Source organism: Triplophysa rosa, linkage group LG17, assembly GCF_024868665.1.
Source record: "Triplophysa rosa linkage group LG17, Trosa_1v2, whole genome shotgun sequence".
NCBI lineage: Eukaryota > Metazoa > Chordata > Actinopteri > Cypriniformes > Nemacheilidae > Triplophysa > Triplophysa rosa.
In genome coordinates this window covers 5,532,493-5,549,144 of record NC_079906.1, presented here as the reverse complement: position 1 = coordinate 5,549,144, position 16,652 = coordinate 5,532,493, and the positions used below count along the sequence as shown (strand labels likewise).

At 39.3% G+C, this 16,652-nt stretch overlaps 1 protein-coding gene across 2 annotated transcripts in view; it reads right to left on the bottom strand.

The window, feature by feature from the left end:
* Positions 1-16,652, bottom strand: part of adgra2 (adhesion G protein-coupled receptor A2) — a 70,894-nt gene that overhangs the window by 6,201 nt on the left and 48,041 nt on the right. For both annotated transcript variants that reach the window (XM_057357538.1, XM_057357539.1), the window contains 15 exons: positions 14,220-14,291; positions 13,309-13,380; positions 13,007-13,078; positions 9,280-9,443; positions 6,905-7,118; positions 6,558-6,722; positions 6,282-6,480; positions 5,265-5,414; positions 5,019-5,180; positions 4,476-4,676; positions 4,065-4,254; positions 3,254-3,462; positions 1,917-2,044; positions 1,367-1,490; positions 1,120-1,268 (listed from right to left, as the gene is read on the bottom strand). In XM_057357538.1, coding sequence (XP_057213521.1) covers positions 1,120-1,268; positions 1,367-1,490; positions 1,917-2,044; positions 3,254-3,462; positions 4,065-4,254; positions 4,476-4,676; positions 5,019-5,180; positions 5,265-5,414; positions 6,282-6,480; positions 6,558-6,722; positions 6,905-7,118; positions 9,280-9,443; positions 13,007-13,078; positions 13,309-13,380; positions 14,220-14,291 — 2,271 coding nt within the window. The remainder of the gene's footprint in view (positions 1-1,119; positions 1,269-1,366; positions 1,491-1,916; positions 2,045-3,253; positions 3,463-4,064; positions 4,255-4,475; positions 4,677-5,018; positions 5,181-5,264; positions 5,415-6,281; positions 6,481-6,557; positions 6,723-6,904; positions 7,119-9,279; positions 9,444-13,006; positions 13,079-13,308; positions 13,381-14,219; positions 14,292-16,652) is intronic.

Sequence of the window (16,652 nt, the reverse complement as noted above, 5' to 3'; positions counted from 1 at the left end):
GTTCTTGGCCACCATTGACTACCAGAAACAATTCCTTTATACATTTCTTTGTTCTGTTGAACACAAAAGAAGATATTTTGAAGTATAGGAAAGCAAACTTCTTTTGACTACAATTGTCACATTTCCTACTATAGTAGTCAATGGTGGTCAAGACCTGTTTGCTTATATTTCTCTGTGTTCAGCAGAACAAAGACATTTATACAGATTTGGAACAACTCGGGGGTGAGTAAATGATGACAGAATTTTCCTTTTTGCGTGAACTGTCCCTTTAAGTGTGTAATATGTTTGTATGAAAGAACGATGTCTTATAATGTGTGTCTTATATTATGTGTATCGTATTCTAACGTTTTTGCTAATTATCTTATTGTGCTTTCTTAATGTTTATACTGTGTGTACAGCCCGGACTGTTTATTTTGTTTCTTATCTTGTTTGTTAGGACTCACAGAGCTCTTCTCAAAAAACATGTTTTGTATATAAAACATGTTAATGGCATTCAAAACATTAATTCAACTGAAATTCAACAAACCGAAGTCTCTTCCTTATTCATTGTGCAGTTGTACTATTTCTTAAGATATTCCTTTTGCCTGCAAATACATTTATGTGGTGACATCAGACCGGTCCTATTTTCCTGTCTGTCAATGAAATGGTGCTTCTGGGCTCCAGACAGTAAAGAGAAAGGAATGATTTATCCCAGGAGGCAGGCGTGGGATCTGGGCACATTTCCCCAGGGTATATGGAGAGCATGGAGGTCTAGGTTAAAATGGTTGAAATGAGGAGATATATTTGCAGGCATGTCTCTGGGGATATGTGTAACCCTTGTTAGATTTACAACTTCTATGTCCACTTTAATCTTTTTCTATACCCCCCGTTTCCTCTCGCTCTTCATTCTTTCCTATTTCTGACTCTCCATAACAGCAGATGGATTTAGCTTGAGCACAATGGTGGTCTTTGATTAGTCCGTTTTTTACATCTCGGTGGTCTATACAGTTGCCTCTTAAAAGACTCTTTTGGCCTTTATGTCCTGCAACAACCCTGGCTATAGTTTCAACTCTGGATGTGCCAGTTCGAAATGACCTTTCAACTTTTTGCACATCAGCCCTCTGCGATGACCCGACTGACCTGAGCATGGGCCGCTGGGTTGGCTGTGCAGCAGTCTCGCCTTCAAGCTGCTGTGGAGACCCCAACAAAGCTTCTTTATAGATAACTCTGGCACTCACACCGATCCATAATAAAGTGGATAAGGAGGAGTAGTGAAGAACAATCCCCACCTGAAAGAAACATACGCATACAGTACATGAGTACAGAAAAAGTATCGACCTTTAATGCCACATGTTGTGTCGGTGTTTAGGAAGCGATAAGAACTTACTGCTTGGCATACAATTGGGTATCCCGTCAACGTGATGCCTCCAGCAAATACTGCAGACGTCATTGCGATGTGAAAACACGTGTTTAAGAGGGTATGCCAACTCTTCCTTGTGATTCTGATTGAACTGACCACAGAAAATAAAACTGTTAAGATACTATCAAGGACTGTGTGTGAACGTGTCATATTGAAAGGGATAGTTCACCCAAAAATGAAACTTCTGTCATCATTAACTTACCTTCATTGACTACCATAGTAGGGAAGAATACAATGGTAGTCAAAAGTGCCCCACAACTGTTTGCTGTCTTACATTCTTCAAAATGTCTTCTTTTGTGTTCAACATAACAAAAACTATAATAAAGTAATTTTTCCTACTAAGGGAGTCAATGGGGGGTGAGATCTGTTTAGTTACAACCATTCTTCCAAATATATTTCTCTGTGTTCATCAGAACAAAGAAATGTATACAGATTTGGAACAACTCGAAGGTGAGTAAATGATGACAGAATTTTCATTTTGGGGTGAAGTATCCCTTTAATAAGCTAAGACAAATACCTGTGGTGCAGTATATAGGTGATGATAATGGTAAAGAGACAGAGAAGCAGCACTGCAGTACAGGTGTAGATCACAGGGTGGAGAACTTCCACTGAAATTGCATTGGATCCCGGGAAATCCGGCATTTCCTGAAATATGGAGAGAAACTTGAAAAAAAACAGGAAGGAGAAGATTTTTTTTAAACACTTGGGTCTATGACTTGAGCCCAGAGAAACCCTCAAGAAACATTTCCTGGGATCCTTTATGATACAAGCAGCTTTTAGGCGGGCTCCGATGTCAGTATTTTGAAATACAGCTCTTCAGTGCCAAAACGTTCTACCAATGGCCAAAATCAGCCCGTCTGCTTTCAAATTCATACCCTTTTCCAGATAATAAAAACAGTTTGAGATCAAGCTGAACATTCAAGTTCTCCAGACACATGTCAGGATGAAGAGTTAAAGTGTAAAATGTCTGTTTGTAATGGGAGACCTGTCCTCCCTGTATGAAGGAATGACACTCGACTAGGGGTGGGCAGGCTAGAAATACTCATTAGAAAGATAAGACTTACTACAACAGAGATATGAATCAGAAAGCTGTCAGAATCTGTACTTGCTTGACCTTTTATGGAACTGTGTGGAAAAATAATATACAATGGACAGATTTCTGATTTTTCATCTTATTATTTCTATTCTTATTTTTTAACTTAACCCGTGCTTTCGATCTAGACAACTGCCTTTCAGGTCAGTATCCTAACCAAGATGGAAGCTCTTTACGTAGTGACTGAATTGAAACACCCTACGTAGGTAAGCCTTACAAAACCAACTATGATAACTACTGTATAGTAACAACATTTTTTTTGCTTTATTTGTATTTAAACCGTACTAATCAAAAACTAATATGGTCTGCCCACAATAACAAAAGTTAAACTATGATATTTGTAGTAAAATTACAGATGGCCCCCAATCTGGCAAAAATGTATTATTTATATTATTAATATATGTATTATGTAATTATTAGTACAGTTGTATATGGTTTAATCGGACACAAACGCCTGGCCCGAAGTTAACTTCTGGTCTAATCAAATAAAAGATAAGAGTCTCCTTTTTTCCAAATCTTCATTTGCTCGTTTTTATCACCTTTCGAACGTCGGTAGGTTTTTTCAAAAATACACTTAAAAAATGTGCTGTTTTTGGATCTGTATATGCTGTACCCTTTCACAAGATGTGTAACAGCGCCCCCTGCTATAACAGCGAAAACTGTCTCATACGTGACAGAAAATTCTGTCAATGGCGGGGAAAGAGTTAAAATCATATAATTACATACACAAATATAATTATATTAAGTGGACTCCCTTTTACCTGAAGTACAGCGTAGTTGCTAAGCACAGAGCAACGCAGTGTAGAAGTGGACGCATCAGTATGGGCCACCTGACAGCCATCTAGACTCCAACTCCCACGATGCTTCAGGGCCTGCACGCTCCAGTGAACCGCAACAGGATCATTACCAGGTGATGTGTGTCGCAGTGACACAATAATGGGGTCTGACTGATTCCACATGCTGCAGCCCTCTGAAAGAGAAACGAACGGGAGACAGAAAGCAAAAGGGCAGATGCGGGTTAGTTGTGCTTCTTTGGGTAAAAGTGAGTTTTTGGAAAATTTGATTTTCGAAAATTTGATTTAACGCATTGACTACATTAAAATGATGAGTGCAGGGATACGGTACATAACATTAATCTTTTCCCAAACTCTGGGGCGAACTCACTAAACAGTCAAACCACTTTAGAGCTCAGCATTTCAGAGCCAAACTCTGCGTCTTACTCACAAAGCCCACACAATCCGTCCAGAGATGACTGTTGACATTTTGTTTGAATAATGGCAGCAGTTATTCATCAGAAGTGAATTAAATGATAGAGAAGAGCATTATAACTGGGCATGTATCCAGGAGTGTGTTTTTACACATATTGAAAGGCGAGATCACTCAAAAGCGTGCGAGATGGGGAACCTAACTGTGCCGATTTTTCTGCATATTTGCACTGTAACTTGATTTAAACAATTCCTGTGACGTAGGTTGTAAAACATGGCAGCACTTTAAAAAAGTTAAAAGGTAGAAAAAAACAACAACGCTAGATTGTTTCCAATCTTATGGATGTTTGAGGTGAAGGCAACACACCAAGGCCAACGTAGATAACGGGAGTGTTGACACCACGTCTGCGAGCGAGGTCATAAGGTGCGGTGAAATTTCCTGTAAATGGAAAGAATCTTCCACTGCGGAATGCCACAAACTGCAGCTTACAATCAGGAGGAGCGGTCGGAGGAAAAAGAGACGCGGGAAGAGACACTGAAGCAAGAGCTACTGCATTCTGAAAAGAGAAGAAATTACATGTCAATGTGAATTATGGTCAATGGTGTTTAGGTAAAGCTATATGGTACCAGAGAATGTGCTATATTGTGAATATAATATAACCACATAAGTTCAAATCAAATTAGAAGAAATCTTAACAATGTCTCAGCTCAGATTCGATATAATGACTGCAATTCCAAAAAACTTTTAATGACTGCGATAAAAAAAACAACGTTTTACCTTAAGAGGAAAAGCATTGAGTGAGGTGTTGTGTGTCCCTGTGGTGCAGCGGAAGCGCAACTGTTGTTCAAGGGGGGACTCTATCCCATCATGCACCTGGCTCCCTCCGGTCCCTTCTCGTCTCTGATAGGCCGTGCAGCTCATTCCAGTAAAATGAGCCGGGCGAATCAAGTGAGCCTCCATCACGATATTACGAGAAATCTAAAAGAGAAGACCTCACATTATGTCAAATGAACTATACAATTGGATTATACAAACAATCTAGTCTTTGTAAATAACCATGAAATTCACTGTTTCACACACTCCAGGGTTGTTGGGTGACCCTGGCCTCATTTTGACGGCGCTTACACTACAGTTATGCTAATATGTGACATGAAAACCCCAACGCCCACTAGACAAGTTCATGAATGCTCTTATTGTGTCATGGCAGTGGAACTGGAATTTTCTAGAAATGGCTTGCGATTCACCTACTACACTTTCTACATATTTCTAGACTTTTGACAAATTACAAATGTGTCATCAATGGGTTGTTTTAACACTTACAATAGAAAGATCCTGAGCGTGAGAGTGCAGCTGCGGCCAAGCGAGAGTCTCCAGAGAATATACAACTGAACTGCAAGCTCTTTCCTCTCTCTGGGCCCGAGCCAAGATCTGATCATCTACCTGCATCAGGTTACTTCCCATCTCCACCATCACCTCTGACAGCTGGCTCACAGAAAAACACCAACATATAAAGACACAAACACACTACACACACTAAAAACTTGATAAGTGTCATGTTATACTAACCTCACGCAGTTCTGTGACATAGTCCATGAATTTCTGCATCATCTGAGCTACATAGAGAACATCTACAGTGTCAGTGAAACCAACGGCCTCCAGTGTGTATGTACGCACCTGATGTGCCAGAGTCAATGCGTTGGAGGTGTTGATGGGCATCTGAGGGCAACAACATGTTACACTTAAAAAACTTTTATGTTCTGTTTGTCTTCTTCAACTTATATACTGTATATATATATATATATATATATATATATATATATATATATATGTATTCCTATATATGTAGCTAGTTGACAAATAAACCGTTCACGTGTCCTATGGTATGTCAGCAAAAATTTAGAAAAAAATTTAACAATGAAGATAAATCTCTCTAATGCTATTTTTCATATATTACATTTTTGCTGTCACACCACAGGACACACACACACACACACACACACACACACAAACACATACAGTATACGTATATTTGGGAGTAATAAAGTAAATATTTAACACTTATAGAGTGTGTTAAATATGTGAGGGGTTCATATATTGAATTTTTAACACTTTAAAAATATTTATTATATATTTTTATATATATTTTCTTTTATTATTATATATTATTATTATTGCATAAAGATTGTTATTATATTTTAGTTAAGATTTAATTAACTATTTTACTGCCCTATTTAACTGTATTACTGCCGTATTTTACAGGTTTTTTTTTACAACTTTACATAACCTTTTACAACTTTTATATGAATGACTGGACTTCCTTGAATAAAATAACGATGTTTTCCAGTATACTGTATGTCTTCTTTAAAAAATCAATAAAGAATGTATGAAATGTATGTAAGAAGAATATGTATGTATGATGTATATTACAGAATGACGAAAATGTACAAAAAAAATTACCCTTTGTAGTTGTTTTGCTGAAGAAATCAAACAGAAAAAAAAACATATGCATTTTTTAAAGATGTCCTGTTTCGCAGAGAAAAGTCTGGGACGTGTCAGTGTCAAAGCTCAGAGTCGAACACTAACCAGTATGAATGTATGTAGGACCCTCGTGATGTCATTAGTATAAAGGCACTGAGAGTAATCTCCCTCTTCCCAGCGTCCAGAACGGTCACAGTAGCGTGACGCTTTCTTCTGTTCCACACCGCCCCCCAAAGTTAAGGAGGGGTAGCGCAGCTGTAGACAGTACTGGTACGAGGTGATGCCGGCCAGAGTTCTAGGCCACCTGAAGGCCAAAGAGGGAACCGTTGATATTTTGCCACAGTTTGACAGATTATTATTGTTCACAGACACCTCTCGTACCTGAACTCCCCTCGGTTGTTGGTTATTCTCTGCTCCGGACAGAAAGAGGCGCTATTCTCCAGTACCACAATCTCAACACCTCGTGAGGCATTCCCACGGCTCGTGGACACCACGCATTCCCATTCACCACTCGCCTCAATGTGGACATTTGACAGGATCAGCTCACTAAAATAAACAAATATAATATCTTATTGTCATCCCAATTCAATCCCATCCATCATGTTCTTTGCATTTCCATGCCATCCTCTCCCATTGAACTCTCACTCACTTTGTTTTGTTTGCTTCCCTTTAGCTTTTGGTTTCTGCGAACACATGCAGTGATCTTCACAACTAAACATTTGTGTTACCTGGTTATGAATGTGCAGTCATGTTGCACACTCTCTTCCAGATGAATCCCATGCGTAGGGTCACTGGTGACAAGCCGACCATTGTGCTGCCAGTGTAACGCAGTGATTTTGTCCACCAAGGAAGCAGTACAATGGAAAGGCAGTCTGTCCCCTTTAAACACCACCTGCCTCAGCGAGGGCAACAAAGACAGGGTCTGCAGTTCCAGTGGACCATCTAGAGAACACGAAGGATCAAAAGATAAACGCAAAAGTTTAGGGAAACTTGTTTTCATGGTCTTAAAAACATTATGATCTGAAAGCATATGTCTGAATGTTTGAAATTAGTCATGTGTATCAAAATACAAATGTTTTTGAAATAGATGACTTGGACCGAATAATACTGGAAAGCAGCCAATAGGAGTCCAGTATAGATTGAAACTCCAGCAATACTGTTTATTGATTTGTTGTAGTATTAGTGCTATGATACAAATATTTCTATTCTTGTCATAGACATAACAGTGAAAACGGAGAGACAAAGAGAAGTATATGAAGGTAAATCAGTAGCAAAACTTGAGAGCTTGTTTTAATTTGAGAACCTGTAAAATAAGTTTTTATACTTCATACTTGTCAATACTCATTTTTTGCCAGGATTCTCTGTTTTCCCGCCACCCTCCTGTTTTGTTATTTATCCCGTGAAACTTGGAACGCAATCGCAAATGGAACACGAATGGACCGAGTTGGACCTTGCGGGACTCCCTAATTTTGGTACCCAAATGTTGACAGGTATCAGGTATCAAAATATTGAGAAAATTGCCTTCAAGTTGTTCATCAGAGGCGCTGTAGCGGGCCATTGCTAAGAAGAAACAGGTTTGTTTAACATTACCGCTGTAATGACGTTGTTTTGAGTATATGAACCCGAAAGCAGAAATTCTAAGCTTTACACAGATACCAATTAATAGGTCATTAATAACAGGCAGCAGCAAGTGAAGTTTGTAGGCATGTTTCCCGCCATTTTTGTTATCGATTTTACTGCCTACACTCACAAAAATAAAGTTTTGATATATCTATACGGTAGTAAATTTACAAAACAATCTTCATGGAGCATGATCTATACTTAATATCCTAATGATTTTTGGCATAAAAGAAAAATCTATCATTTTGACCCATTTGTTGGCTATTGCTACAAATACACCCGTGCGACTGGTTTTATGGTCCAGGGTCACATATTTGTATTACAATCTGACAATACACCAGTGTTACTAACTGTGAAGTACAGATACAGATGTACCGCCGGCTCCAACGTGTTTCTCACACGGTCTCATTTTGATTCTTTTATTCCTCTTTGTTGTGGCCGCTGTGTGTAAAGAGATTACAAACTATTTTCCTCTTTCCCACCAGAATCCTAAAACACTGTGCTGTTAGACATCTCCTCTGTTATTATCCAAATAATAAACCTTTATCATACACATGAAGTATGATAGGTTGAGTGTTTTGCCGGCATACAATTATTCAAAATTAGCTTTGCTTTTGAACCAGTCTGGCTGAATCAGTGTCTTTGAATGGGTTGAGGATATTTCTTAACAACTGCAAACCCACAGAGGGGTCTTTTCTAGTCAGTCACAGCCAACATAAATATGTTTAAGAGCAGTGGAGGAAGAGATGGCAAAGCAAGCTGATATTTAACAATAACAAGAGCCCTGGTTTGAGGCCCAGGACGTGGCAGAAAAATGCAGCGTATGTCTATAATATGAGGTTTAATAAAAAGTCAATGAGAAATATAATCGACCCCAGCTTTTGTTTTGCTATTTTTTTTAAACAAATCATATTTGATCTTGGCTGGCTGTGAAATACGGATTAAGCAATGTTAGAATTGCAGCCAAAACGCAAAAAAACTACAGGGAGGCAGTGTTATTGATAATTCAAACCAAATTTAAACCAAAGGCAATACTAAGTTACAACATTTTCAGTACCTCTGATAAATAAATGACCAATGCTCTTCCAGCCTGATCTCACAGGATTTGTTATTATTTTGCATGATGCGAATCAAACCAAAATGTATGACTATTACAAAAACGCAATAAGTAAGTCCCACACCTAAACCTAAACATCACAGGTATGAAAGCAGATCGTACAAAAGTGTACGAATGAGATTCTTACGAATTAGCCAACTCGTAAAATAGCTACAATGAGATGTGATCCAAGCGTTGGCACATCTTATTGTGTGAGGAATAATAAAGATTGTAATGTAAGTTTGTAGACTGTAAAAGAGAAAGAGCGCAAGAGAGAACGAGTGTCCCATAAGAGCACCATCAGATTCTCCTGTTGGGTAATAGTCTGCACTAGTAAGACAAATATATTACTTGTGTATATTCATTTTGCTTTAATCTCTTACTCACCACAGCTGAGGTCACTCTCTCTCAGCTCACGAAGGGGTTTGTTTTGAAGCCTCCTGGGATACGCGCAGAGTGTTTCATCCCCAAGGCGGGCCGAACCGCTACGAAAAAAACCAGGGACCCAATGCAGACCACAGTCACATGACAGGAACTCCGTATGAAAGTTCCTAATAATGGAGAAATTTCATTGTTGTTTAGTCCAGGAAGCCGCTCTAAGTTGTTACAGTCTTCAGAAATATTTTTTTTATAGTACAAGAAGACTAAATGATGCTAGACTTTTTTTAGAATTACTGGTTATATGAATAATTTTTTTGTAACAAACATGTACATAATGCATGATTTTTAACAGTATTTTTTGTCTATTTTGAGATCCAGCAAACCTGTTTTAATGATTTTTTTTAAATGTGTAAAATACAAAATGAGATCCAGTTTAATATACTATAAGTATAATATATTACAATAAATAAACATTTGTGGTTTGGTGTTAAAAAATGAAGAGACCATTTCAAAATTATTTTCAGTTTTTCTGAATTTGCTAGGTATAATGAAATGTATATTTCAAGAAACAATATTTCAAGTATTTCAAGTTCATTAAAAGTATTACAAGTTCACAAGCTCATATTCACTCTAAAGCAATACAACAGTAATATTTCTACACGTATTTAGTTCAAAAAATATTATTTATGTGATAACCTGGATTTTATCACAGTTTCCATGTGTCTTGTCAAGCTGTCAGTCTATTTTACATTGCTGTTGGATGACTTTAAGTCACTCCTGAGGTTTGATTTTGTTGAAATTCAACAGACACTGGACGGGCATGGACATAATTCATCAAGAAAAGCTGATTCAATTTATTAATGCGTTCAGTGGGTAACAAACCCATTGTCACGGTTCCACCGTCTTGTTTATGAAATTCTAGTCGTGTGGTGGGATCGGGGCAGAGTCCTTGGGTTTTATGTGGGAAGGCCATGAGATGTTTATGTTTTTACCTCTCATGTGTTTTTCCAGTGTCTCGTCTCTGTTCCCCCATCTCGTTTCCTCGTTATCCTTCCCTAAGTGTTTGATTACCCACACCTGACCCCTGTCGTTATCCCTCTTTGTCTTCCCTTTATATACCCTCTTGTTTCTTTGTCTTGTGCTGTGGATTGTACTGTGTATTGTGTATGTGTTCATGCCGTCGCCCGTGTTCCTGTGTCCTGTGTTGTTGAGAACTGTGAGTCTAGTGTTTTTGCTTTAGTTTTATCCTGCCTTGTTTTAGTTTAAGACGTTGTGTCGAGTTCCTTGAGTTTAGTTATTTGTCTTGTTTTCATTTTGCCCCCTCGTGGGAAGTCTTTTGTTTTATATATTTCTGAGTTCCGTTTTCCCCATTGAGGGTGTTTTGTTTCTGTTTCTGTTAATTAAATATATCTGTTAACCCCTTCACTGCCGTTGCCTGCGCTTGGTCTTCTTCACCACCCCATCGTGACAGAATCCAAGCCATACTGAGCCCAGCAGGCAGCTCTTTGGACATGGGGAGCCGGGCTAAGGAGACCCACCGCCTCCTTTCCCTTCGCCAGGGAGACACTAACATCTGGTGTTCGCCATCAGTTCTGGATGTAGCAGAGCGAGGCTGCTTTGGGGAGGAGGAACTCAAGGTAATGTTCAATGGTGTCGCGGAACCCTCTCCCGGTCGGAGATGCGGATGCTGAGACCCCTGGGCTTTGGGAATCTCGTATGTTAGCTAACAATCGGGATCCGCCAGGGGCCTCAGCACGTCTTGCCTCTCCGACCCGCCTGGAGGTGATTCCGGAGGAAGGTGTCCTTAACATTGAACCATTACCTTGGGTCCCTCCGATCCATCTGCCTCGGGGCACTCTGCTGCACCACCAGCGACACCCGTGGCCGGCGGAGACGAAGGGAGTCGGGGACTCCCCGTCCGACTCCTCCGGTGCGGAGTATCTCGGGCTCACCACGCTTCCAGCAACCGGCCACATGTCCTGTGGGCCGGTCCAGGAAGAAGAAGCGAGGAGGGGGAAGGTCAGTGCCGGTGCAGCCGGCGTCCAGCGGTCGTCTGTCAGCGTGTCCAGTCCTGGTCCAGTCCGGTATCCAGCCGGCGTCCAGTCCGGTGATCAGCCGGCGTCCAGTCCGGTGCAGCCGGCGTCCAGTCGGGATCAGCCGGCGTCCAGTCCGGTGCAGCCGGCGTCCAGTCCGGTCGTCCAGTCCGGTGATCCAGCCGGCGTCCAGCCCGGGATCCAGCCGGCGTCCAGCCGGCGATCAGCCCTGTCCAGCCGGCCTTCCAGCGGCGTCAAGCCCTGTCCAGCCGGCCTTCCAGCCGGCGTCCAGCCCTGTCCAGCCGGCCTTCCAGCCGGCGTCAAGCCCTGTCCAGCCGGCCTTCCAGCCGGTCCCTGGGAGACTCCCAGGGTCAAAGACTGTTCCTCCCAGGACTTATCCTAAGTCCCCCAGGACTCCGCGCCCTCGAGCGCAGCCGGGGACTGGGACTATTCCCCACCCCCATGGACTGCCCCCTATGGGCCCTTGTTTGGCCCCACCCCCCCTCCCTTGTTTGTTATTTATTGTGCCACCCCAGTTCCTGGGCCTGTTTCAAATAAGAAGGTTCAACCAACCCGAGTTAAAATGTAACTCTGAGTTATTCGGTATCAGAACAGGTGATTCAATTAGTCACCCTCACTGAGTAAGTTCACTCTAGTACGCAGCTGCAACCATTGAAACAATATTTCAAGTATTTCAAGTTCATTAAAAGTATTACAAGTTCACAAGCTCATATTCACTCTAAAGCAATACAACAGTAATATTTCTACACGTATTTAGTTCAAAAAATATTATTTATGTGATAACCTGGATTTTATCACAGTTTCCATGTGTCTTGTCAAGCTGTCAGTCTATTTTACATTGCTGTTGGATGACTTTAAGTCACTCCTGAGGTTTGATTTTGTTGAAATTCAACAGACACTGGACGGGCATGGACATAATTCATCAAGAAAAGCTGATTCAATTTATTAATGCGTTCAGTGGGTAACAAACCCATTGTCACGGTTCCACCGTCTTGTTTATGAAATTCTAGTCGTGTGGTGGGATCGGGGCAGAGTCCTTGGGTTTTATGTGGGAAGGCCATGAGATGTTTATGTTTTTACCTCTCATGTGTTTTTCCAGTGTCTCGTCTCTGTTCCCGCCATCTCGTTTCCTCGTTATCCTTCCCTAAGTGTTTGATTACCCACACCTGCCCCATGTCGTTATCCCTCCTTTGTCTTCCCTTTATATACCCTCTTGTTTCTTTGTCTTGTGCTGGTGGATTGTACTGTGTATTGTGTATGTGTTCATGCCGTCGCCCGTGTTCCTGTGTCCTGTGTTGTTTGAGGACTGTGAGTCTAGTGTTTTTGCTTTAGTTTTATCCTGCCTTGTTTTAGTTTAAGACGTTGTGTCGAGTTCCTTGAGTTTAGTTATTTGTCTTGTTTTCATTTTGCCCCCTCGTGGGAAGTCTTTTGTTTTATATATTTCTGAGTTCCGTTTTCCCCATTGAGGGTGTTTTGTTTCTGTTTAATAAATATATCTGTTAACCCCTTCACTGCCGTTGCCTGCGCTTGGGTTCTTCTTCACCACCAGTCGTGACACCCATGGTTTTTCCGTTGCGCATGCTGTTTTGTACCAGTTACGTTATAGGAAAACCAAGTAACAATGCCATTAAAAAAAGCATATGAGCATGTTCAGCACAGGAGCATTCACTTCAACTCACACCAGCTTTAGAGAGTGTAACTCCAGAAAGACATTAGGATCCAAAGAAGAAAAGATATTTCCAGAGATGTTTCTATAATAAAAAAACATGAATGTGTCATTTCACAATAACTAAATAACATACTGTATGATCATAAAATGCATAATTTAAAGTAGATGTTGCGCTTATTATAATCTTAAGAGCCGAAACTGTCAAACATATGCCATCCTCAGTCAAAGCCCAGCAACCCTTTAAAAAGCAATAGTGGTTTTCTGTGGTTTTTCATCCAGCAATAAATATTTGTTTCAGGCATAATGACTTACAATTTAGTGAGGTTGGTAAGTCCCTGGAACATTTCTTGAGTCAGGCAGCCAATTCGGTTACTGGATAGGTCACTGTAGATATTAAAGCAAACAAGATGCCTGTTATTTTGAGATCCAGTTCTCAAGTCATCAATCTGGGCTTCCCAAAAAAACAAAACATCTTGAACGTCAGTTCAAAGAATGTCAGCAATGTAAATTTACTGTAGCTTGAGGGCTTGAATCATTCACCCGGTTTTCTTATAAACACACAGTGAAGAGAGATACGTCACCAGTGCAAAGCAGATCGCAGTTAATAAAACAAACAAGAAGATATTAAATAGCATTGGGACATGTCACTGTTCATTCTCAGCCGTGTCCTGCTATTCACAGAAGTGATCGAGATGAAGTCTAGAGTGTGCTTGATTTTTATAGAAAGCTCCTCTGATACATGTTTGATCCTGAATGAGGGCTGTGGAGTTAAATAAGACATTATATTTATCTTTCAAGTTTTTCATCCTAGTATATTTGACCATAATGCAAAATAAATAGTAAAACATTCAAATAAGGTTGCTTTTGTTAACATTAGTACGGGAAATGCATGAACTGACATTTCAACATTTATTTGTATTCATTTTAAAGTGAATGTCAATTGTTCATGTTAGTTCATTTTGCATTAACTAATGTTAACAGTAAACACTTTTGTTTTTAAAAGGTGTTAGTAAATCCAGAAATGAACATACACTAAGATTAATAAATGTATTGTATGAACTTAATGTTTATTGTTAGTTCACGTTAGCTAATGCATTAACTAATGTTAACAAATACAATCTTGTTGTGAAGTGTGACCAAATAAATAAAAAATCACCACTAAACACATAATCAGATTTGACAAAAAGGATTTACCAACAAATTTAATTTTAAGATGTGCTTACAGTTTTCGAAGAGCTGCGAGACCCAGAAAGGCTCCAGGCATGATGGTGCTGATCAAATTATTCCGGAGATCCCTGCAGAAAGAAACAAACACAAAGCCTTTGAGCAGATGTACAATGTATCCTGTTTAATGCATCCAAATTGTTGTCCATATGTAGATTTCCCAAGGACTTATATTGTAGGGCCTACATAATTATAAATGCTCATTTTTAACCATCAAATATTTCTAGTACAATAGTACAAATATGTATAAAAAAATATGCAGTGAAAAGTCTAACTTGAATGCATAGAATAAAAGGGTTTGCCAAAGAAAACGAAAAATGAAATGCTGTAAAGTTTGCAATAATTTACATTACATGTTTAAAGTGCATTGGATTGCCTATACACGAGAAGCTTGACAAACACTGTGTGTGTTTTAAAAGAAAGGGTGCTTTAATCTCTGTACAGACCACTTTGCAAGATATAAACACTGGTCTGTGTTTATAGGAATATTTTTGTATGTTTTTCCCAATTTGTCTTGCCACCTGTTCCTGGGGCTTGAAAATGAGGCAAATATCCCAAGTAGAGAAAACAGACAAACATTAGAAGAATTCCAAAAGAGACAGTGGAGATGCAGTTAAGTTTTTAAAGTGGCCATTCCCACGATTCAGTCAAACCGTAAATATGCATCTCCAACGGAAGCTTTGAAGATAATGTTTCAGCTTCTCCCTCCCATCCAAGATCTTTGCTGCATGCTTCCTCCTATGCTGATACACTTACAGTGTCAGCATATCCTCCCTCAAAACATAAAATAACACACCTAATAATGGCACATTAATCTCTGAAAGTCATGTCATGTTTTATAATGCTCAGAATTGTGGGAATGATGAAGGTAGAAACTTCCCAACTATCCCGAAGGCAACTTGTCAGCCACTTCTTACTGCAGTCAACGTCCACCCTACCCCAGCTTAGCAACTCTGTAAACTAAAGTTTAAAATGGTTGGTGATGGTTTTATCCATCAGGATTTGATTAAAAAGTCGTTTTTCTAAATAGAACCATAAAATAAGTCTTCGGGTGTTTGGAGAAGCGTGAGACGAGTTGTTTCAAAGTTATTACACTTTGGTGAAAGTTTATAAAGACAAATCGATTTTCCTGTTGTACATTGTGCAAAGATGGCTAATAATAACAGAAGGAATGTATGTTTTTAAAGTACAGCAAGTCAATTTTAATCTAATGGTCTTTAAAAACTAGAGATGCACCAATACTAAATTTCTCTGCTGATACGATAGCTGATTATTCAGAGTGATATCTGCCGATACCGATTCTGAAGATTAAAGTAAAATTTCTTAACGTTCTGAATTTTATTAATTCATATGGACCTTACAGCAGACTCTACGGACTCTTAATACCGAACATCAAACCTGTGATGTTTCTTAACATTTCTATATGGGCCATTCTACAGAATTCGTGCAAACTGCTGTCCCACATAAAAAAACACATTTAAAAAGCCTTCAAGTACCCATCTGAAAAAGTAGTTAGCTACACTACAAGTTACTATAAAAAAGTAGCCAGCTATATTGAAACTACTTTGATTTTAGAGTGTCATTGTATATCAAGAATAACTGAATTATTGTTAATGAAAAATGTTTTAAGAAAACAATGTTTAAAACAATGTAATACAATACAGTTATGATTTCAGTGTTGTTTTATTTTGTAAGTTAAACTTAAACAGTCAAGTTGAATACTCAAATTTATCTTATATACTTATATATTTGGCAAAGGGCCCATGGGCAAGCCGGAAGAGCATTTTTTATTGTGTCTGTATTTTTTATTAACTTTGTTTAACATTAATATTTAATCAACTATCAAATGCTATGCATAATTTAAAGGCTAAAACACTAAACATTAATTTTCAAAACTCATATTTGCAATCAATACAATACTCAAAATTAGGGCCACATGTTAAGAAGTTAATTAATTCATGGCCTTTACTGTTTGATGAACACACTTGTTGTATTGTGATTACGTTTGTCTGTTCGATTGGCAGACGTTTTGTCAAAGTAATGGGCCTGGCACAATGTAAGGTTGTGAAAAACTAGGACGCATCAGACGCTCTCTGAGTACTGTGCGTAAGCCGCAAGATGCGTTACAGAACAATAGATGACAGTAATGCAAAATTGTTGTTTGTGATCTTCAGTAGTAAGTAAGATGATGACACTGTGCTCATAGCGCTGCACTGCTTATTGCTTAAAAGTTCGTCACAATGGAATGTAGCGAGTAGCGTTTGGACACGCTACACCGCTACTTGCTTGTAGAAGTATTTAACTACCGGAAAAGCTACAATGTTTTAAAAGTAACTTAACTACCATCAAGCTACAGAAAAATGTAGTTAAGTTAGTAGCATCACTACTTGTAGTTAGCTACTCCCCAACACTGATAGCTACATGGTGAGTAG